At 43.3% G+C, this 24,094-nt stretch overlaps 1 protein-coding gene across 5 annotated transcripts in view; it reads right to left on the bottom strand.

Annotated features, from left to right (window-relative positions):
- Positions 1-5,077: 5,077 nt before the first annotated feature.
- Positions 5,078-24,094, bottom strand: part of NEK9 (NIMA related kinase 9) — a 42,794-nt gene continuing 23,777 nt past the window's right edge. For 2 of the 5 annotated variants that reach the window (XM_053276518.1, XM_053276510.1), the window contains exons 9-22: positions 23,543-23,593; positions 22,186-22,378; positions 20,708-20,852; positions 19,543-19,743; positions 19,047-19,093; positions 18,518-18,673; positions 17,686-17,794; positions 16,305-16,466; positions 15,486-15,656; positions 15,246-15,308; positions 11,822-12,012; positions 10,190-10,354; positions 9,430-9,639; positions 5,078-7,576 (exon numbers count right to left, since the gene is read on the bottom strand). In XM_053276518.1, the coding sequence (XP_053132493.1) occupies positions 7,454-7,576; positions 9,430-9,639; positions 10,190-10,354; positions 11,822-12,012; positions 15,246-15,308; positions 15,486-15,656; positions 16,305-16,466; positions 17,686-17,794; positions 18,518-18,673; positions 19,047-19,093; positions 19,543-19,743; positions 20,708-20,852; positions 22,186-22,378; positions 23,543-23,593 (1,987 nt within the window). In that variant the 3' untranslated portion in view covers positions 5,078-7,453. Of the gene's footprint in view, positions 7,577-9,429; positions 9,640-10,189; positions 10,355-11,821; positions 12,013-13,762; positions 13,852-14,149; positions 14,372-15,245; positions 15,309-15,485; positions 15,657-16,304; positions 16,467-17,685; positions 17,795-18,517; positions 18,674-19,046; positions 19,094-19,542; positions 19,744-20,707; positions 20,853-22,185; positions 22,379-23,542; positions 23,594-24,094 lie in introns of those variants that run through there. The other 3 variants (XM_053276540.1, XM_053276534.1, XM_053276524.1) reach the window with 3 other exon arrangements.

Genomic DNA, 24,094 nt, shown 5'->3' with positions numbered 1-24,094 from the left:
TCTGGTTGCAACAGGAGGAGAGGAGAGATAGCAAGGACCCCTCAACCATTCTGGTAAAGTCTAGCATACTGTAACTAAGAGGATTTCCAGATTGAGGTCTCGACAATCCGGGGCGGGGGGGGACACCTCCATGAGATACTGCAAGAACTGTTCCTCAAAGTCATTCTTGGGCATTCACACCTAAGCAGTTCTTGTGGTAATTCTTTTTGTCTGCATGGGGGCAGACATTACAGGTTGTGCTCCTTCCCTCAGTCACTACCCCCTCAGGTGTTTTCTGCATGTAGGTGCAGAAAGTCAGGACATTTTGTTGTTCTGCTGCACAATACAATAGTGCTCTTCAGCATTCCCTCTAACAGAATTCCAGATGTTGACTACAACTCCCAGCATCCCCAGCTGTGATATTCTTTGGCTTGGAATTGTGGGAGTTGTAGTCAACAATATCGGATTCCCTGTTAGAGGGAACACTGGTGCTCTTTCAGTACTAAGTTTTCTGAGATCTTGCCTGCTCTTTATGTATTTCCATTCACTCTTCCACTGCACTGAAGTTCCAGAGATCCCCAGCCACATATTGCTTTAATATTTAGACTGTCAATACATTAGTGCTCATAAGTACACACATTCCTGAGTGTAAGTCCCACTGCAATTAGGACTTACTTCCAAGTCAACATGCATCTGTTGTGCTGCTGGCCTTAGCACCGGCAGGTACAGGAGCACTGGTACCGAATCAGGAAAGCAGGGGCAGGGACATTGTCTGGGACAAGGCTTGATTTTCACCAAGCAAAGCTTCTTAATCACATCCTAAAATAGTTTCCTCTCGTGGAAACTTCCCCTTTAATGACTTGGCTGCAATCTTATACACACCTTCCTGGGAGTAGTCTTATCACAGTTAGTGGGATTTACTTCCTTCCAAGTAGATATACATCTATTGTCCTGCTGGCTTTAGCACAGATGGACAGACAGCAGCATCAATTAGGTCCTGCAACTGGTTAGAACCAACTATGGTTCATTGGCATCAGATCAGGAAAGTGAACAGGAGAGATGAGGCTTGATTTTCATCAGAGGGTTGAATTAGTTGCAGAACTTAGTAGGTTTGAATGAATAGGAGCATGTCACTTACAGTGAAGGCTTCTTCTTGCTGCTGGTGTTGAGGAAATCTCACATGGGTTATCCGCCCCAGCATGCTCCAGAGGGCAGGACATATTCAAATTAGTCAGAGCTTTTAAGAGGGCCAGGAGCATCCTCAACACCAGCAGCAAGAAGCCTTCACGGTGAGTGACCAATGCTCCTTTCTCAGCTGCTGGGTGAGGAAATCTCACATGGGACATGCCACAGCTAACAAGACCCTGGGAGGGAGGGCAACCCTGGCTACTGAGGAGGGAGGACATGTTAAAGCACACGCCTGCCGAAGGCAGCCTGAGAGGAGTGCAGTAGGTCTAGCTTGTAGTGTCTCATGAACGTGGATGGAGAGGACCACGTTGCCACTCTGCAGATGTCTTCAAGTGGAGTGTTTGTGGAGAAAGCCGCCAAGCGGGTGGAATGAGCCATAAGTTTCAATGCAGTAGGAAGGTGTGGGACTTCATATGCCAAGGAGATACAAGCTCTGATCCATCTGGACAAGGGAGATGCTGAAACTTGTTGTCCCATTGTGGATGGTAGGAAGGATACAAACAACGCTTTTGTGGAACGGAATGAAGTGGTCCAAGACAGGTAAGTCTTCAGGCAACGACGGACGTTGAGCTTGTGCCAGTCTTTTTCTCTCGGAAGAGAGGGGTTAGGACAAAGTTACAGTAGAACCAGGTTTTGAGATCTGTGGAATACTGAAGCCACTTTTGGTAGTACCGGGGGGTCCAGGATCAAAGTTCGAGGAAAAAATACAGAACCTGGGGTTGGCAGATAGGGACCTGAGTTCGGAGACCCATCTGGCTGAGGTCATAGCTTTCAGGAAAGCTATTTTTATTGACAGAATGTGGAGAGGAATTGAATGTAAAGATTCAAATGAAGGCACATGTAGGACCCTGAGAACCTTGTGGAGGTGCCAAGAAGGGAACCTGGAAACTACTGGTGGAGATGACAAAGTGCCCCCTCTTAGGAAGTGTTTCAGGTGTGGGTGTGAGGTCAGGCTTTCCCCCTTGAACAGTGAGAGAAGCGATCCCAGAGCTGCTGCATGCCGTTTGATGGTGTTGGCTCGCAGTCTTTTGTCTAGGCTGTCCATTATCTACACCATCTAAGGAAAACACGCCAGGTAGATTGATAAATTTGGTTGGTAGATGACCTTCTGGAATGCCAGCATTGTATCTAGGATTTGTCTGTCGTATTCAAGACGTCTGAGTATGTTGCCTTCAGTCGCCAGGTGGCAAGCTTGAACTAAGCTGGGTCGTGATGAAAGATTGGACCCTGGCTGAGGTCATCCCTCAGTGGAAGAAACCATGGGCTGTCTATGGCCAGGTGAAGTATTTCTGTGAACCATGGGCAGCGAGGCCAGTAAGGAGCTTCTAGAATGACCTGTGCCTTCATCAAGTAAATACTGTGGAGTAGTCTGCTAGTGGAAATGCATACAGTAGTTCCCGGGGCCACGGAGTTGACATGGCATCCACCCCTTCTGCCTGGTGGCATGGGAAGTGGGAGAAGAAAAGAGGCAGTTGGGTGTTGAGGTGAGACACAAAAAGGTCCACCAACGGCTGACCCAGAGTTCTCATGAGGAGATGGAAGACCTGTGGGTTGAATTTCCATTCCGCTGGGTGCAATTCCTGGCAGCTCAGCCAGTCCGCTAGTGCTACTGACGGAGGACAGGTGCATCTCCACCCACTGCATTAGGAAGACTGATTCCTGGTGAAGGGACTGGGATCGAGTCCCTCCCTGGCAGTTGACGTGAGCTTTCGCTGTCATGTTTTCTGTACGTATCAAGATGTCCTTGAAGTGGATTTGTTTCTTGAAGACCATGAGTGCTAAACAAATGGCTCTCAGCTCTAGCCAGTTCATGCGGTGACTCCTTTCTTGCAGAGTCCAGGTGCCCTGGGCTGAGTGTGATAGGCAGTGTGCTCCCCAGCCGTGGAGGCTGGTGTCTGTCATGGCAATTATCCTGGGTGGATCTAGAAAAGGTCTGCCCTGGCCCAGGCGGGAAGGATTTATCTACCAGCGTAGAGATTCCTTGGAGGCAGAGTGAGCCTTATATGGCGTTTCTGTGCGACTGCCCATTGGTGTGGTAGAAGAAACCACTGTAGGGGGTGGAGGTAGAAGCGTGCCCAGGGGAGTGCCTTCTAAGGTGTACACCATGAGACCCAGTAGTTGGGCTAGGGCAGGGCTGCACAACTCAAATGCCCTGGTGGGCCAGAACCATCCACAACTTGGCATACAGGGGCTGAGGTCAATTTTTAGCACATTAAAATTAAAAATATTATTAGTTACTTGTGGATCTATTCCCCCAGCCTATGGACCCATAGTTTTAACAAAGGATAGTAGCCAGAGAAAAGGTCCTGTCCCTGCTCAATCAGTGGGGTCCCTGGAGTGCATGCTAGCCCCAAACAAATGCCAAGTCTTCTCTTCAAATTGTTGTTGCTTTCAGGCTGCAATTCTAGACATGCTTACATGGGAGTAAGCCTCACTGGGCACACCATGGAGCACTTTTCTGAGAAAGCATGCACAGGATGGTAGGGATGTGCATGAACCGGTCCAGAGGCCATGATAGAGGCCTCCGAACTGGTTCAAACGTGGCCCGGTTCGGCACCGGTGGGGGGTGGTTCTTTAAGGACGGGGGGGGGGTTGCACTTACTCCTCCCACCGCTTTCCCCCCGCCGGCACGCCGTTTTTTGGAAATGATTTTGAGGCGGCAGCATTCCTCCCTGCCTCCCCGTTGTTTGCCATATATATCGGAAGTAGCAACCGCGCGTGCGTGTGCCCGCCACACATCGCACGTTGCGTGTGCACATAATGTGTGTATGCAATGTGCAATGTGCAACGTGCATGGTGGGCGTGCAGGGCGCACGCGCGATTGCTACTTCCAGTATTTCTTGCAAACAATGGGGGCAGGGGCGGCAGGGAGGAACGCGGCCGCCCCAAAATCATTTCCAAAAAATGGAGCAGCAGCAGGAGAAAAGCAGTGGGAGGGCCTTAAAGGGGACCCCTGCTGGTGCCAGACCATACCTCCACGGTTCCATGCACATCCCTACAGGATGGCACTATAAGGCAGTTTCCAGCTCCTGTGTTGCTACAGGATACCGGGGGGCCAGTAAAATAGTCCCTGCAGGCCGAATCCTGCCCCCGGGGCTTATGTTGTGCAGGCCTGCTATAGAAGCAAGGTACCGTTGTCCGCTCTGGAGCTCTGCAGGACAAACTAAACTGGGAGAGGCTATCCTCCCGGGCCGCTTAAAGGCTCTAACTAATTTGAATATGTCCTGTCCTCTGGAGCATGCTGGGGAGGATAGCCCACGTGAGATGTCCTCACCCAGCTGCTGAGAAAAAAACAATTCACTATCTGGGAAGGATAAGAAACAGAATGGCTGCTGTGCCTTATTAAATTACGTTGTTTATCACTTTCGCAACAATACATCTGCCTCTTGTGCCAATACTTCTGAGCCTGAAGAAGAGCAACACACACATGCGTACACACACTAGCAAACAGAAACCAGAAATGGTTTGTGTGGTTTTCTATGTAGCTGTAGAAAAGCAACTATTTTGCTTCTTAATTAGAAATTAACCTTATTGAGGATTCTAAAAGAAACAGCAGCAAAGAGGCAATTATGTTACTGGAAACAGACATTCTTCCATGCTAGCATTCCTGACAATGTCAGGTGTAGAACAAACTAACTTGAAAGGAAATGAGCAAGTCTGCTTTATATTAACAAGATCACAAGTCCAGGGTTGATACATTTCAGTCCTTGAGCTATAGCAGGCCTGCTCCACTTCGGCCCTCCTGCAGAGGCCTACAATTCCCATAATTCCTGGCTATTGGCTGCTGTGGCTGAGAATTATGGGAGTTGTAGTCCAAAAACAGCTGGGGGGCCTAAGTTGAGCAGGCCTGAGCTATAGGTAAGCATACACCATCACAATGCTGCTAGAAAAAGTCAGGACACAGAGGAAAATGGGTGTCAACATTTATTTGAACTGAAAACTTCAAACCATTCCACCACTGAACCTTTCAAAAATAGATAATGACAAACTAGTCTTCAGCTAGTGTCAGTGCAGGCATATGTCATGTTCCACTATAACAAATAAATAGCAATGCTAGCAAGAGCCTGGCACCTATAGAGCTAGCATTGCTGAAAGGGGAGAAGAAGTGGATCTGAAACTGCTCAAAGGCACCCTGGCTCACTAGCCCTTCACCCTCTATCCCAGGGCAAAGTTTGTGTTTAAACTGCTTCTTTGGTTGCATATGCTGTGGTCTGTAACAGGCACAAGTTGGACAGCGTGAATCCTTTAAGGCACATGTTTGTGAGCACAGGTCGTCATCATCATCACCATTCAATATTCTGCTAGATCCAAAATGAACTGTCTGTGCACTTTGCTTTTCAATGTAGAGCACTGAAAAATAAAGATAGGTAGCGCAGTGCAGGAAGAGCATCTCCCATCAGATCAGAGATTCTGGACATGGCCGGACATGGCCCAGGCTCAGGTGTTCTCTCTTGAAGTTCCTACTGTATAATAGGCCAGTCTCTGCCCTATTATTTCCACAACAGCATTCTCATCACAAAAACAAAACCCCCAGCTCCAATACTTATAGGAGATTACAGGTGTCAAGAAAAACCAAATGGCACAATGATCTGCTGAATATTTGGTATTTATCTTATATTCAGGCTCTTTCTTCCTAGCCCTCTGCTAACAATAAGGAAAGGCACACCAACATCTCCTTGCTCTTGGAGCTCATCAGAAGAAAAGGACTGTTCAGTTCCAAGACAGTATTTAGAGAGAATCAGGTAATGTCTTAAAAATGCTCTATTCCAAATAGAATGTTCTTGCATCCATCTCCTGCCAGAAAATGTCTTAGCCTGAGAACAGTTCTAGAAGAGAGGTGTGCACAAAGGGATGTTAGAAATAGGCATAAAGGAGACTGAGATTACAATTTGGGGTGACTAGATTTTTTTTTTTTAAGGGACTAATCAAAAACAGTGATTGTTATAAAATTAGAAGAAGCTATAATGTTCATAAATAAGGAAAAGTGAGAATTTCCCATTACATATTGGGGAGCAGATGTGCCTCCCAGAAGTCACATCAGTGCTAAAAGGTGTAAGTCAGTCAGGTAAACCATTTTGCAAAAAAATATCAATTTCATCCTGTAATAGGAAGAAGGGAAATCTTGTTTCCGAAGTCCCTCACATACAACTCAATACTGATAGTACTGTATTCACCTGAATCCAAGACTAGGTCCCCCCCCCGCCCCCCAAGTTTGATATTGGAAATCAGGTGAACATCTTAAATTCAGAGTCCTGTTCCTTTCGAGTAAATGCAGGTATAACCTGTATTTAACCTCTGCTTTTTAAGAGGATCAAATTCAGAGTTAAATACTGGTATAAGAAACGCTGTATCAATCTGCTGCCAGTAATTTTGTTGGGCGCATTTTGTTGAACCTACACATGTCTTCCAATTTTATCAAGCACTGGACAGGAAACAAAAATACCAATAGGAGAGCACAAAGCCAGAAACTTTCAACAGGTCACTCTGAGAACTGGACACATAATCAGAGAAACTCTGGTACTCAAACCAAGTTGGAGCAAATAATGGTGTCTAATTTCAAATTCCACACGAGACCCCTTTTAGACAGCTGGAAAATCAGCCAATTCTTTTGTATCTGAGCAGTGCTTGATGGGAAGTGCTGAGATTGGAAGAGGTTCTTGGATGCCCTAACATTCCTTAAGTTAAAGCTATAAATGCCCTCCATACAGGATGGAGGATATATGGCTAGAAGTGTATCTGAAAGAAGACACACAATTTCTCTGTTTGGGGAGCTCTCATCCACATTCAGAGCACAATCTTTTCTAGACTTCCCCTCCCCCAAACAATTTGGGGTCCTGCCCCTTTGCCTTTCAGGTGAGAGCATGTCAGCTGACTGAAAATTCTGTGGTTCAGCCAGTTTCAAGAACATTTTTCTCCATTCAATTGCCTGAAGATGAAGTGACAAATGTTGGGGTCTCCATGCTGCTCTCAGGAAGCTGTGAAAGAATAAAGGGCTATTGGAGCCACCTGGCTTCAAGGCTGACATCATGTGTACAAAGAGGGTTTGCTGCTGACATGTCGTCTGAGCAGGCCCCTGGCTTGAACTTGGGGCTCTGCCTCTCTCTAAATTCTCTATGTTCATAGCTTAAGGAGGTGCTTCCTCCCCATGCTGCTGTTCTGAACAGCATGGATGCTGTTTTGGAGATCCCAACCTCCTTGTTCATAAAAGATCTGAAGCCAGGAAAGTTGCTCTCTGCATTCAGTTAGTGTGCTGTGAAATTGGATGTATTCCAGTGCATTCAAAAGACTAGAGTCCGAAGCGGCATGAGTCAGTTCCCAGGAGACACCAGGAGTCAGAATCCAAGTCAGGCTTTGGATCTGCTTCCATCTCTTCCTTGCTAGTTTGTGTGGCCTTGGAATGAACCTCCAGCTGTTCAGAAAAATAAGAAAATTACTCCCGATATAATAAAGCTGCAAGTGACATATTGCAATATGAATGTATCAACTGGACATCCAGTTTAACCATACTTGTGCCAAGTTCCCTGTTCATCTACACAAAAATGTACAAAAGGGTAATGGTGAGATGCAGGGGCTAAGAGCCATCTGATTGGACAGTCAAAGAAGAATGTAACTCTGCTGTTTCTCAGAGATCTGCTCGTCTGCATCTTATCTTATGCGACCAGTCTGCTTCCATCATTAGCTAACAGGGCTCAAGTTAAAAGCTCTGGATATGGGCTGAATGGAAGTGTGTTTTTATAATCATAACAGTATCCTGATTCTCTCTCCCCATGGTGGTGGTGATTATTTATATGCTGCTTTTAAACCAAACCAAAAAACAAAAGAACTGTCAAAGTATAGTTTACATAGAAAAAAAGAAGAGTGTTCCCTGTTCTCAAAAAGAAAGACAAAAAAGAAAGAAAGAAAGAAAGACAAGGCAGACACCAGCAACAGTCATTAGAGGGTCATTGTGCAAGAGTCAAATAGGGACAAGATCCTATATAAACAGGCATGGAAAGAAGAATGAACAAGGAGCATTGTAAAGGCAGGCTACATCTGCTTCCAATTCAAGTTGGCATCTGCATCCCAGACTGTCACTGGCAAATTGAGAGCCTGGCATTCTCCAGCTCATCCATGAAACAGACTGTTGCCTTACCTCAGCTAATCCTTTCAAGCACGAGAAATTCAACAAGTTCAAGATTGTCTGAAATTACTAAACTATGATATTGTCTGCCAGTTATGTAACTGCCATTGGACAAAGGGGGACAAATGTCTCTGGGCCACCTGGTCGAGGGGGCCCCCTCAACCTTTCCCCAAGTCACCCCCCTTGCCGTCCCCCCACACCCAGCTGGTGAACGAAGAACTCGCTGGTTGGAAGCATGAGGTGCAGCCCCTCCCTCACTCCTTCCCAGCTGGCACATCAATGCCGGCTGGGTGCTTGCTTGCTTTCTCCCACTTGCTCAGAATGAGGGAGAGAAAGAAAGAGCACCTAGACAGTGCTTCATCCTTGGATGGAAATGAACAGGAAAGGGCCTATACGCCCCCCCCGCCCTGGATAATGGCCATGCCCCTCCATCAGCTTGCTGACACAGGAGGCTTGGCCAGCACCCAGAAAAGGATGTGTGTGTGGCCCCTCTTATGCGCATTCCCAGCTGACATTTTGTTTGCTAGCTGGGTGCACTCTCTCTCTCTCTCTCTCTCTCTCTCTCTCTCTCTCTCTCTCTCTCGTTATTAGTACAGCTAATGGCCAGAATTACAAGAATAAAATCATTTAGAATTAACTTCACTCTGAATAACACAACAAATATAATAAAATTTAGCAACATTGAATAAATTCTCCTCTTTAAAATCCTTTAAAATTAAGTTTAAACCTTTAAAATTAAGTTTAAATGGGTGCACTCTCTCTCTCTCTCTCTCCTCACTCGGAGAAAGGGAGAGAAAGCAAGCAAGTGCCCAGCCAGCAATAAGGAGCCAGCTGGGAATGAACGTGAGAGGGGACGCGTGGCCCCTTCTGAATGCTGGCCACACCCCCTACATCTGACATCAGTGTGGCAGGTGGCTGGTGCACAGTGATGGAAGTGAAAGCCACTGGTGCAAGTCTGTCCATGGGACATCGGCAAGCTCCCTATGCCCCTTCGTCTCAATTAACTCATATTCAGTCTCATCCCAATTACTGCTGCATCCTAACCTCTGGTCTGAATCCAGATCTCGACATCAGTTTCAAGGTGCTACACTGAGGGCTACTCTGGCATGTAACCTGCCAGCTTCCTCTGGAGGAAACCTTACCTGCTGTGCTCCTTCTGTCCCCCTGGAAAGACTCTGAAGCTGGGCGTTAAGACGGGTGTTTTCCTGCTGCAGCTTCTTCTGGCCATCCATGCACTTTTCTATCAGATTCTTCAGGTGCTCCACTTCCGCCTGCAGCAAACTGCATGTACATGCTGTTGGTACCACAGATGTCTTCTCTCCACTACAGGACTCTGGTGCATCCAAAAGTTGCTGTCACATGGGAAACAGGTTTCAGGAATGAGTTTGTATGCATAACTACATACAATGTGCAAAATGTTCAGAACCAATGACTGCCTAAGTCATGTTAGGTGAAGGGAAATATTAGCTCATATACAGAACACTGCAAACCCTATAGCTGCAAATATCCACCTTTGGAAATGACAGGATCAAGGCTTCATCTTTTTCCATAGTTGTTCCTGCCTCTTGGGTTGCCCCCCCCCCCAGTTTCATGCCCCATCTCAATCTTGATCAGATCACTTTAACTGAAGAATGAACAAAAGGTGTCTTACAAAAGATGCTCCTTGGGATAGGGTGAAGTGGAAGAGAGACTAAAATGTTGGAAGAGAGACTGAGATGTCCTTAAATGGCATCTCAAGCAGTTCTATGAAGTCTCAGCTCTCCACTAAAGCAACTGGCCTTTTGGTTAATTTTCCATCAACTACTTCTCTTTAAACCAATTACTGTACACTTTATTTCTACCCTCAGCCCACAATCTTATGGAGACTGAGAAACTCCCTAAGTTCACAGAGGTTTACATTACCCAGGATCCTGACTTGGACTTGCACTTGTCAATAAGTGTAGGTGAAAGCATGTGGAGTCCCTTCAGCTCTTGGTAGGGAAGAGTCTCCTTGTCCGATTCTGAAGAGGCTAGGCTCCTAAGAGAGGGGTTTTCAGGCATGGGGATGAACTCTGCATTTTCCATCTCCTAATCATGGAGAAAAAAGCAAAAAAGGAGAAGGAGGAAATCTTTCACTGAATGCTGAAAGCATCTGTTTAACCACAGTGATGGGCAGTGTATGGCCCAATAGAGAGAGATTATGAGACAGCAATTAGAAGAACATTATTTCAGGACATATCCTTCTACCTTTGGAGACTAACTCCTGAATTCAATAGAAGAGGCAGAACTGATGCACTATATCTTCCTCTTTGAGACAATCTTGGGTAGCATGGGTTTGTGTCCCAATAAAATTTTCTTTGGAATGGCTCAGGGGATGAACTTTGTTCAGCATATTTAATTTTGACTCTGGAAAGATTTCCACATTTTGATTCTGGAAAGATTTCTCTCAGGTTTGGTTACCTAGTGACCAGTGTTCCCTGTAACAGGGGTTCCCAAATGCTGACAACCACAACTCCTATCACCCCAGCTGCAATGGCCTTTGGCTGGGGATGATGGGAATTGTAGTCAGCAACATCTGAGAACCCTTATTATAGGGAACACAGCCAGTGACTGAAATTGCCTCTGTCATAATGGTTGTTCTGTTAACACTTACACTGTACTGATCTCCAACAATGTGTAGATTTATCTACAGGAAGCTAGTTTGATTTTCAAGCAGGAACTGGTCAATATTAGTGTTTAGTCTCTATCAATTTATTTACACATCATACTTTCTCATACTGTTCTTTTTTTACAAGGAAGCAAAGCAATGTAACCTACGCATAGATTAGGTCTAAACACATAGATCTTCTGCTTGTATGATGCATCTTAGGGTATCAGTCCTTAATGAAAACTCCCTGGAGTGGCTATTGCTTTAAACAACTTTACAGAATCCAATTGTAACTTGAAAAAAAGGCAGTGGGAAGTAATAATCTAAACTACACAAGCAGGTTGTCTAGGATATGTGGTTGCATTAACTTGTGGTTGCATTAACTAACAGCGCAGTTGTATCTATTTGAAACTAATCGGAGGAGAAATACCTTTAACTCTTATGATTCAGTCTCTCAAACACAGACTCTGGACTTCTCTGTTATCTCACCTATGGAATCCTTTTAATCAGTGAGTGACTGCTCTCCAACGTTTCAGCAATCAATATTTAACATGTTCAGAATTTGTTAACGTAACAGCAACAAGCCAATCCCCAGTTATCCTGTCCTGAGCCTACATTGGGATTCCAAATGGATCATCCTTTTAAATAGGAGTTGCTTTCTTTTTCTTGGTATGAACTAGTAAATTGAAAGCTCCATATGCAGAGCAATTCCAACTATCATCTTAGAAAGTGACTGAAAAGTAATGATTTTGGAAAACAGAAAATTTTCCATGTTAACTTTAAGAACTAAACAGCATTCAGTTTTGGAGATAACCTTCTGAGCTACAATTGCAGAATATCTGTTGCAGAAAGGCTGCTCATTTTTTGCTCTACTCTCATATGGGGGGATGGAAACTGGAAGTGATTACCTTGCGCAGCCAGCTAGGGCAGGAGCTGCTGACAACACTGCTATCCCCAACTGCTTCTGTTGCACTAATCCGATCCCCCATTCCACGATCTGCTTCCATTGTTCCCCGGAAACCTCTGCTGGAATCAGGAGTCTCAGATTCCCGCTCACTTTCCTCCTCTTCTCCTCCTTCAGTTGTAGAGCCCTGAGCCACTAGCAGGGGAAAACAAAAATTAAAAGTCTTAGATGTTTCCCTTGCTTACGCAAGAGAGTTTGATGGTAGTGATGTAAATAAACAAAGCAGGGTATGTTCCTCATATGCTGGTTACATTCAGATGAACTACAGCAATGGTGTCTACATGGGGCTGCCTTTAAAGACAGTCTGGAAGCTTCAACTGGTGCAAAATATAGCTGCTAAAATGCTGGTAGGGGCAAGGTAGCTGCAGCATGTTGTCCTTATTTTCTTCCAACCGCATTGGCTACCAATTCACTTCTGGGTTCAATTTAAAGTGCTGTTTTTGGCTTTTAAAGCCCTAACGTATCTGGGACTATGTTACATTAAGGGCTACCTTCTCCTATATGCGCCTGTTTGGGCTTTGTGATAAGCCATGGAGGCCCTGCTCTCTGGCTTACTATTAAAAGAGATTCCACTGGTGGGTAGCAGAGATAGGGTCTTAATGATGATGGCACCACAGTGGTGAAACTCCTTCCCCAAAGAGATTAGACAGGGTAACCCCCTCTCTTTAGATAGATAATAAAGACATTTCTATTCCAGAAGGCTTTTACTTCCACTGCAAAATATAATCTTTACCTTCTACCATTTTTCCTTGACTGCTATCCATTTTTAATTTGATGATTTAAAAAAATAAATAAAAATAAAAATATTTTTATCTTGCTACATGTATTTTAAACTGATTGGTGTTTTAATTTGAAAATGGGCTATACATACACGAAAAAAAGAAAAGGTAATTGCACCATGAACTCTGGGCCCAGAACTTTAAGAAAATTACATGAGGCATGTGATTACATAGTGCCTCTGTGAAGGAATGAGGTCTGAATCTCCTCTTTGTTTGTTACAGACTTTTGCACTGCAAATGTATTTTTTTACTCCCTGTGTTAAAAAGCTGTGCATGGGTCAAATGTCCACAGCTCTTGTTCTACAGTTTGGTATGGGAGGAAAAATAGTTTTACTGTTTGAATTTTGGAGGAAAGAGAGGGTTTGATTTGATTGTGTATGTTTTTAAAAATGGAGGGAACTCGAGTTTGTTTTGATTGGTTTGTTTAGCAAAATTGGAAGGGGGTGAAGAGAATAAAAGGAGGCTTGCCTGCAGCAGAAATTTAGTTAAAGTTGGAGGAGTAGTTAGAGCTGAAGTAAGACCCAGCGAAACACAAGTGGAGCAATGAAGAGGCAAGCAGACTGCAGGAGAAAGCTGACTAGGCAGTCAGTGGCCGAGAGCTTGAAATAACTGAGCTGGAATCACTGCAGCATAGGAGAGGCAGAAACTACTATGTGGTGGTAGTGAAGGAGCCCAGCCTACTGCAGGGGAAAGAGGCAAGCTTTGGGAGAAGCTATCCTTCGAACTCCTTTTGAGACTGTTGCTGAACCTAGTTTGTGTAGGCTATTGGTCTTGGTTACCCCCCGCCCCCCTCATTTTTACTTAATGTTACGGAACCGTTTTGGAACTAAGGAGATTTTGAACCAAGTAAACATTTTCTCCAGGGTTTGTTTTTATGTGTGTGTGTAAACTTTCAATAGTGTCTGTCAATTATAAATTACCACCCTACCTTTTTGTAAAGCTGAGAGACAGAGGCTCCAGTGACTGGATGTTAGACCCAGCTAAAAGAATTCTACCTGGTGGCAGCAAGTTGTTCTATATGCAGGGCTCACTGAGGCAGTACCCTCCACAGTCTCCATTTCCTGTAGTTAACTTTTACAAGCATTCTGCAATCTCCCAATGCATACTTCTCTACTACAGGTTCATGCTCTTAATCAGTCTTCTACTCCTTAATAAGCTCTCATCTCCTCCTTAAAGCTGTTTCCTACAAGGAGCTCTGAAATGACATCATGATTCACTGTGACTGCAGCACAGAGGAAGGGGTAGTATGACCACATTCCATTGTGATGTGGTCCCGACAAAAAACTCCCCCTGCCAACAGCTGCTATTTAGACTTGCAGCATAATGGATAGGTTCTCATTCTTTCCTCTGCCAATTACTGTAATGCATCAAGTCTAGAACACTGGCAGGAGAATCTACACGGCTAGTTTCTCACAGTTTTAATTGTTATCTTAAATATTTTGCAAGGACCAAAGATCACTGACCCTCAATAACATAAGCTGCTCAAGCCTCACCTCTTTCTTTCTTCAGGAACAGGATTTTCAGAAACATAGCTTAATCTAGGGTGGAAGTTTTGGAGCACCAAAGCTGACATATGGATGTTTCCGGACAGCAGTGAACTGTGGGACATTCAAATCTTTCACACCATTTCCAAGTGTGATCTTCCTGTACACAGCTGCTGCAAGCTTCCATGCGACTTCCTAGCATACTCTTATCCGCTGTACTCTTGCTGAGCACTTTGGGGACAAAGAGCCATTTTATGTATTTATTTGTTATGTCAACCTCTTTGGGAACTTTTGTTGAAAAGCAGTATATAAATATTTGTCATATTTGTGCCATGATTTTCGCAGCACCACCTGCTGGCCTGCTCTTGAATTCCAAGAAGAACCCATCCTTTCCCCCAATCACCACAGAAGTAAAGGTAAAGTGCACTGTTGAGTCGATTTTGACTCCTGGCGCCCAAAGAGCCCTGTGGTTGTCTTTGGTAGAATACAGGAAGGGTTTACCATTGCCATCTCCGGTGCAGTATGAGATTATACCTTTCAGCATCGTCCTGTATCACTGCTGCCGGATACAGGTGTTTCCCATAGTCTTGGAAATATACCAGGGGGGATTCGGGCAGGCAACCTTATGCTTGTTAGTCAAGCATTTCCCTGCTGTGCCACTTAAGGTGGCTCACCATAGAAGTAGTAATGAAAAAGGCAAGTTCTTCTCAGAATGCAAGAGCTGACCAGCAAGTGGTGCTGCAAAAACCATGTCCCTGTTTGGTGTGCATACAGACAGCAAGATCGTGCTTAGAACTTGTGTAAAAGCTTTGAACATGCTGCAGTTTATTGCTGTCTGGAAAGATCCACTGTATCATTATACCAGGCTAGTCCAGGGCTCTTGCATCACTCTAGTCTTCACATATATTTTTCAATATGTGAAACGGATGCCAAAAACTAGCCACAATGTTGAAAACTCTACCAGAGGTGATAAATACAGAAGAGTCAAGGTCAAAATTAGGTCTTGAGATATATTGTAACTAACAACTCCTGCTCAAGCTTAAGGCTTTTCACTACGCAATTTCCAACAATGGAGTGACCTAAAATTAGCTCTCTCATTACTTACCAGTCCCAATGGATAGGCCACTGCTACTGGAACGAAGGATGGTTTTAGAATTTATCACCTTTTCTGGACAGAGAGAGAGAGAGAAAAGTTTATTTCCTCAGGATTTAAAAAAAAAAATCTGGGAAAACTGATACACCTTAACATTTTCTCAGAAAGATTATGACCCTCACTTCCAAATGAACTCAAGTTATAGAAGACAAATATTCCTGGTCAGCTGATAGCCCAACTTTTTATACTCACCAACAATTATGATGGTGTGCCAGCCACGGCAAGATAGGTCTGGGACATAATGCAGGGAACCAAAAATGGGTCGAGGCCATGATGTACAAACGTCAGACGTATGAGCTCGCTCTGTTGGTGTCATTGCTAAACGGCCATTCCCACCATTACCCCAGGCAAATATATGATTATCTGGAGAAGGGAAAAGGCTTATCAGTCTGAAGTCAAGATATCCTACACTTTTTCCCAACAACTTCATCAGGCTGTATTTATTTCCAATCAAAGGGCCATATTTTGAAAGTCTAATCATCAAGTCCACAGGAACACTAAATGCTATTCCTGCTTGAGCAGTATATTTTGCATGGCTTTGCCCACATGTTGCCTTTATTACAAAGTTTGCTTCTTCCAATGAGAGTCTTCCTGGAAGTATCTCCCCTTTTATTTCTCCAAGCTGGCAAACAACTATCTTTAGTGCCAGGGACATTTCTAGCTTTATGTGGCCCAGGGTGAGAACAGATTGCGGGGAGCCCTATGACGGATCACTATTTATTTTGAGCCTTACACTAGCCAGTCTTGACAATGTTTAGCTGTCCCAGCAAGGCTGTCTCTAGCTTGTGCTGAGCCCTCCCCACCCTGCCCCAAATGAATCAACATTGTTCTAGCTCCGCTGGAACTAGAAGAGTCTCTGTTGCTGTGCTACAGCATGGAGGCCCTGTAAGTGCAGGGTCCTGGGATCCCACCCTTTGAGCAGCTCACCCACCACTTCAGACAGCCCTGTTTAGTGCCCTGTAGACCCAGCCCCTAGAAATACATTGCCAATTCACTAGTGCACACACTCACCATCAGTAGCAGCTATAGTGAACTCATCTCCACAAGAAACCCTGATGACCTGCTTCCCTCCAAGGGGTCCTCCCAGAAGATTAATACCCATATGCTTCTTATAGTCTCCAACACCCAGCTGCCCACACTTGTTGGAACCAAAGGTAAGCAAACGGCCACGCTCTGAGAAGAAGAAGAAAAATAACAAGCACAGAGTCATTTTATTTATTTATTTAAAATATTTATACACCGCCCCTCCAGTACACTACCGCTTGGGGCAGCTCACAACATTTATAAGAATATAAGAACATAAGAACAGCCCTGCTGGATCAGGCCCAAGGCCCATCTAGTCAGGCTAATGAAATTAACCAAATTAAACAAGTTAAAAATCCAAGCTAAAACCACAATCATAATTAGCTTTTAAAATTCCAAATTAAATTCTTATTGCTAAAAACTAAGAATTATAAAAACTAAAAAACCAAAGAACCTACCAGATATATGCAACAGCTGAAACATTAAAAAGCCTCTTTAAAAAGATGTGTTTTTAGTTGTTTTTTAAAAACACTGAGAGAGGGACCATGGCGAAGCTCTTCAGGAAGGGCGTTCCAAAGCTGAGGGGCCACAACCAAAAAGGCCCAGTCTCTAGTTCCCGCAAATCAGTTCTCTGTTAGTGGCAGGGCCATGAGCAGGGCCTGAGATGATGAGTGGAGGGGCCCTGGCAGATTCATATGGGCGAATGTGGTCCAACAGGTACCCCGGCCCCAAGCTGTGTAGAGTTTTAACACCAGCACCTTGAATCTAGCCTGGAAGTGGACTTGTAGCCAATGAAGCTGACGCAGGATGGGTTAATACTCATAAAGCGACTTGCACCCATGAGCATCCTTGCGACAGCATTGGGGGTACCAAACTGCTAAGCTTTGCTGAAAACCAGCATGTGGAACATCACTTCATCTTTACCTGCTAACTGGAGTTGCTATATCACTAGTAGTTCTCGGGCACTATACTACCATTGAGGTGATGTGGCCAGAGAAAACAAAGTGCATGTTTAAAGTGTCAGAATTATTTCATAATCTCTTCATGAATACAGATGCCTGTTCTTGACTGACAATTTCTGGAGTTCCATTATTGTTAATTGAGTGTCCAGAAACTGACACTATATACAAAATTCCTGACTGAGAGCCCTGCTGGCTCAGCTCAAGGCTTATCTATTCCAACATATGACTCTGAGAAGCTCAAATGCAAGAGAAGGCATGCCCCCTCTTTTACCATTGCTAAGATACAGTGCTAAGTGAAAGAATGCACTAATTTCAAGGAGCCTGCCTTTTAGGAGGTTAATACACTCTTATCTGGAAATGGTATGGAACTTTGTTGCAGGGGTGAATACAGAGTGATTAAATCTCACCATCTATGGCAGCTGTGTGTGTCTTTCCTGGAGCAATAGTGCGAATCTTGTAGAAGGAGAGTTTCTTGGCCAGGGTGAAGGAAGTGGTGTATGGAATTTCTTGGTAAGTCTAATGGGAGAGAGCAGAAAGGCTGACAAATCTAATGCCAGGCTCTCATACACACACACACACACACACACACACACACACACACACACACACGTCAGGATCCATCCATGCAGGGCTTGAAAAAGCCATAGTACCCCATTAGTCAATCCTTCCAAGGCAGGCAGCTCCTGCCTGGATCAAATTCTCTCTCTCTCTCTCATATAAGCCCTCACATACATACAACATGCAGATGTACTACACAAGAGCGAGAAGAATCTATTGTGAGAATTGTCAAATCACATCATGTTTTCCCTTTTGGGGTTTTTATGGTACTCAACAAATGGACACTTTCCACAAAATAGCTTCCTTGCCATTTCCAGGGGCAGAGCTGTAATAGGGCAGGTGAGTTCAAAGAACCCATCCTGCCTTGTTTCTGGGAGCTTCCAGGAGGTGCTACTGAGCTCCCCTTTCCCCCCGGCTGGGACTCCAGATGCCACCAGCCACCTCCTTTGGCTGCTTGACCAGTTCTGCCCATCCTCCTTCCATCCACTGGGAGCCTGGCCAATGGAAGGAGGATGGGCAGAGCCGGGCAAGTGGGAGGTGCACATAACCCACCACACGAGGGGTTGCTGCCATGAGTGGGGAGGGGAGGAGACCACCCATATAAGAATGAGCCCCCTCTCCCCTCGCTATGTCCCTGCTCACTTCCTTTCTGTTCTACACAATCCAAAAACTACAACTCACTTCATGATTAATGATCCCTGAAGTACATTGGTTCAGGCCGAGCTTGTTGAATTCATTCAGACCACAAGCCAACACCTTGCCTGCCTGCGTGAGCAGAAAGGTTCCATCACTGCCACACTGGACTGAGCCAATATTGGAGGCTTTCTGAATTTCCACCTATTAAGAGAAACATCAAAATACCAGTCACTGCAGAGTAACAAACATAGATCATATCCTAATCCAATATTAAAACAATCACTAGACTAAATAGAGAAGTGGTCATATATCCTATATCAGAAGATGAAGCTGCATTATAATAGACTTAGAATTATTTTCTTCTGTCAATTTATCCTCATTAGTTAATTTAGTGCTACCAAAATGTGTGGTCTTAATAAAATGTGGAAATAATGGTTATGGCTTTACAAAAATTTATAGAGCTGACAATGTTTGCTAACAGTTTCGTGGGCTTCTCAATGGAAAAAGGCTCCAGAACAGAAACAGTGAATATGACTGGTGCCCATGAGGTATAGCAAAGGCCAGCCAGTTTTACCTTCTGTGGGATGGAATGATCCTCTTCTGAATCCAAACCTAGGCGGCCTGTATTTGGAGAAACAAAATAATGAGAAATAGCCAAGTATCTAATTCCTTCTGCTGGAGAGACATGATTACCAATTCATGGGCTCATGCGTTCCCCAGCTGAGAAAACAACTCACCCAACCATTACTTATTTATTTGAATTCTATACGGCCCTTCCAAAAATGGCTCAGGGCGGTTTACACAGAGAAATAACAAATAAATAAGATGGATCCTTGTACCCAAAGGGCTCACAATCTAAAAAGAAACATAAGATACTGGAGGAATGCTGTGCTGGGGCTGGATAGGGCCAGGCCAGTTACATTCCCCCTGCTAAATAAAGAAAACCACCACGTTAAAGGTGCCTCTAAGCAACCAGGGTGGACCCTGCTTAGCTAGGGGGACAAGTCATGCTTGCTACCACAAAACCAGCTTTCCTCTTACAAAGGTTGCAGACAAAGAAAGCCACATACCATATTCTCCACAGCCCCAGGTGTAGACTTCCCGGTTTCGGGTCAGCACTGCCACGTGGTTATCTCCACAGGATACTTGCTCCACAGGGTTATTGAGGAAGAAGTTCAGCTGCTGGGGTTCCAACACCTCAGAGCCAAAAGCCTTGTCAACACCTATACAGCCATAGTAGTCTGAGCCAAAGGCAAAGACCTGACCTTCATCTGGATGAAAGAAAGGGACATGTGAATTCAAATAGGGAAGTGTGTGTTTACTTACAGGATCTCCTTAAGCCAAAAGGCTGTCTATTGCCTAAGGTTGTCATTATCTCTATTGCAGGGAAACTAACCTACCATGAAGCCTAATTATTTTGATCAAACTGGGCCTACTGCATGCTAGGACTAATGCGTCCCATATCTGTATTGCATATATGCATAGAAGTTGCCAACCACCACCTTGTAAAACATCTATTGTTTTTGGGAAGCTACACTGTCGCTAATTCCAAAATTGCATTACAGCAGTTGTAGGTCTGTCTTTCCCGTATTTTATTTTGATACTAGTAGATGAGGCCCACTGTTGACTGGGCAAAGTCATTTTGTGTAGATTACACATATAGGATAGTTCCATAAATGTAACAGAATTTTGAATTAATGTGTTTGCAAAAGAGAAGAAAAAACAGTTTGAAATGCGTAGGATGTCAACTTCAAACATTTGTTTTACTGAATTACCACCATATACAGTAAATTTGAATCATAGTTAATTTGAATCTGAGAAAGATCTTCTGCTTCTCTTGGGCATTATGTAATTTTGGAATTATTGATCCGATTATTGAGTGTTAAAAATCTGTTGAAGAGCAATAATAGTTAAAACGATGATGATGATTAAATACACACACACACACAGGATTTAAACCTTTCCCTGAGCAAATCCCAGTGTAAAAAGTAGTGCATTCAGATAAGTTAAGTGGCAGGATTGTTCATGCAAAATTTGGAACCCATAAGTCCTTGGGAAATATAACTTTATTTCGCACAAGCAAATCCACCAACAAACAAACTCTTCAAAATATATAACAGATTGCCAGAATGTTTTAAGCTCTGTTGCTAGCAAACATTATTTTCTATAGTCAACATAAGATTTCAGTTCTACCACAGCAAATCTATTTTCTTGTACATTTGGCTCGCCTCTCACCTGTGAAACAGACAGTAAAGTCATCACCACAAGACACTTGGCGAATGGCTTTGCCCTGCAGTTTTTCCACATGCTTAGGCTGCCGATAGGAGGCTTTGTCTCCGTGCCCCAGTTGGCCATGCAGTTTGGTGCCCCCCTGCATGTTCTGTAAAACACAGGAACATGATGAAGGATTCATATCTAGAACTACAAGGGTATTGCTAATAACTATGATAAGAAACCAAACAAGAAACAATTATACACTTAAATGGTGTACCCAGAGAATCCCAAGGGCACACCTAAAGTGCTTCCACACATGAACATGGGAGTGGCCAATTTTTCAGCCTCTCACACCTTACAAGATGCTTCTCAGGAGGCATAGGGCTGCTGCTGGAAGAAGAGAACTAAACCGCCCCCCCTCACCAATGTATGCATGGTGCTTTGGATCCTGGCCTTAAGTAGGGAAAAAACTGCACTTTCAGAATGGTGTTAATACTTCTTGCATGCCAACAGCTTGTAACTATGGAACAGAGGGTGCTTGTATGGTGAAATGGATCATATGGGATTAATATATTAATATTACTTTCTCTCAAAGGTGTGTGTGTGTGTGTAGGAAAGGAGGAGAAGTTTGAATTCACAGACAGGATTGGTAATGCAGGATGGAATGTTTAGAGGGGAGGACGACAGTGAAAAGTTCACAGTTTAGAGAGTGACAGTGGAGTTTATTAGGGAGAGTTTTCTAAGAAACTGATGATTATATAAAGACTGGGAAACCTGACTACCTGAGAGAAGAACTCATAAATTGAGGAAGGTTATAAAAAAGTTATATTAGATAGGAAAAACAGTTTGTTAGAAAGTTAGGTCTTTATGCCCTTTGCTCTGTTTTATTTCATAAGAAGCCTGACTTCAATTCCTTATAAGATTTCGGTAAAATAAACAGCATTAGAATATATTTGTATACATTTGATGATGTAGAGTTCCAGTTTATAAAAGCACCACATTGGCTTCACGCCACCTAAAGCCACAGCACACTATCAAAAAGGCTACCATGTAGCAGGGCAGAGAGAACTGAGTGTTAAAAAAGAAGCATAATAGTCAGGATGAGGCTGGATGTGAACTGGGATGAACAAGGTGTTAATTGGGTGAGTTCTACAGTCCTTAAAGGAATATTCCCAGTAAAAGGGGACCTGCTGGTCACCTCAGCTCGGCCATGTGATGTTTTTACTTATCAACCAGGACCATGTAACACTAAACATCAATAGGGATGTGAGATCAGATTTCAGAATGCAAATTAAAACAGAAATTCACATGGAAAATTCTTCTTTGATATTAAACATATTAAATAGGCAAGAGCTAGTCTGTATCGCTTTCATCCACCAGCTCAGGTTCCCTCTTCTGATTTTAATGGAATATTGATTTGGGAAAATAATTTGAAAGCAGTGGCTCATTCTACCACTCTCTCCAAAACTTCCTAAGTTCTTGCCACACACTTCACTTACCACCCATGTATACAGCTCCTTTTCCACTGTTACCACTGCAAAGTGGGTGTTTCCTGCACAGACCTTTTGTGCACTGCAACCACTTTTAATGACATCTAGCTTCTGAGGGGTAGACTTCCCACCTCCCCATACATATACTTCACTAGTGCGGGAAGTCACCACTGCAATGGGAGCCTCATTCACAGTGCTTGATCTGTAAAATGGAAGAGATCAGCATGGAGTTATGAACAGCTATCACGGCACAGATGGCTTTTCCAAGCCCCTGTACAGAAGACATGCCGAAAGATAACTTTTCCACATTCTAGACAGAAATGCTTCACATAAGCCTTGAGTATTTCCTATATTTAAAAAATCTGCTTCCATTATTCAAAGCTACATGAACCAATTCCAAAATTAACAGCATTAGGAGTTTTAAAGAAGACAGCTTAGGAATGGAAATGTTACAGAAAGCAAATGTTACAGAAAATGTCTTTAACTTGCATTCAAATAAAAGTTAGTATCCACTTCAATGACATATGCATGGCTTTTGAATGTCCACAAATAGCAACATGAACAAACTTCATGTTTATTATTTATTTATTATTATTTATTATTAAAACTTTTATACCGCCCTTCCAAAAGGCTCAGGGCGGTTTACATTAAAACACCATTAAAATCAATTAATCATTAAAACAAAAATTATAAAACATAAAACAATAATTAACAATTAAAAACATCATAAAACAACAATTATTAATTAATTATTAAAACAATTATTATGTTAATGAATGGGAGAGAGTGCAAATGCTTTAGCAATGTTGTTCTGAACATCTTCTAAGTATGGATGCAAATATATAACATGACAGATATATAACTTTTCATTGTTAAAGATCTTCTTCCAGTAAATGACTTTCATCTCAAAGAAAAACAAAGAAGTATCCAACAGTATAGCACTATATGTACTTGAAAACAAGAATGAAATGCATGGATAACAGCATACTCCATTTAAGGTCACATTCATATGCAGAATGCAGTTTGGTATAAAGTTAATGGAAGTCTATACTGAAGGAAGGCCGGGACAAAAGTAAAGTTGACAACTCTGGTACATTTTAATTTTTGTAAGGTGCCTTGAATATTATTCTAACAACAAAACCCCAGGGATACAGATCTACAATAAAAACAAAAAAACCAAAAAAGTGGAAGCTGAAACCTAAGATTCCATAATTAACATACAAAGTTTATCCCATCATTTGTACACTGAAAGTTTCCTTAGTAAAACAATGCTTCACGATTACAGTCAACCAAGAAAAAGGATGAAGTAGTCAAAGAACCTATTTCTCCCCCACCCCCAAATTGACTTTTAAACACACACCATTACCTTGGTCGTTTGTTTGGGCCATTAAGCAAGGCAACTTTCTTCTCCATCTCCCTGCCAGAACAAAGAATAAGTAATAAGAAGAGAAGTAACAATTTGTTACTTTAGCACTTCTGACAGGAGATGCTACGAGCCATGCAGATCATCCATCCTTCCACCTAATTGAAGTGCACCATGTCAGTGAAGAAATATAAACAAACTGTTCATCTTCTGTACCAAAATTAAAACTCCTGCACAAGGAAAACTTAAACTTAGTGTTTATAAACAATATACATAGAAGACATGAAGATTAACCTGTTTTGTTTAAGAATACTCAATGCATATGTTTAATTTGAGTCAGATATTGAATTAGTGCACCTCTCTGCAAAGAAATGACAAGCAAGAATTAGTAAGAAGTCACAGTCAGAGAAATATCATTGGAGGCATAGTGCAAGAGGTGCTAGTGAGGAAAGTTAGACCACTTTAAAGAGATGCCTGGGAAGGAACTTGGAACCTTCTGCATGCAAGTGCTCTTCCCAGAGTGGCCTCATCCTCTGAGGGGAATATCTTACAGTG

The sequence above is a fragment of the Hemicordylus capensis genome, chromosome 1, assembly GCF_027244095.1.
Source record: "Hemicordylus capensis ecotype Gifberg chromosome 1, rHemCap1.1.pri, whole genome shotgun sequence".
Lineage (NCBI taxonomy): Eukaryota > Metazoa > Chordata > Lepidosauria > Squamata > Cordylidae > Hemicordylus > Hemicordylus capensis.
Note: the sequence above shows the minus strand (reverse complement) of the source record. Positions and strands in the feature narration are given on the sequence as shown.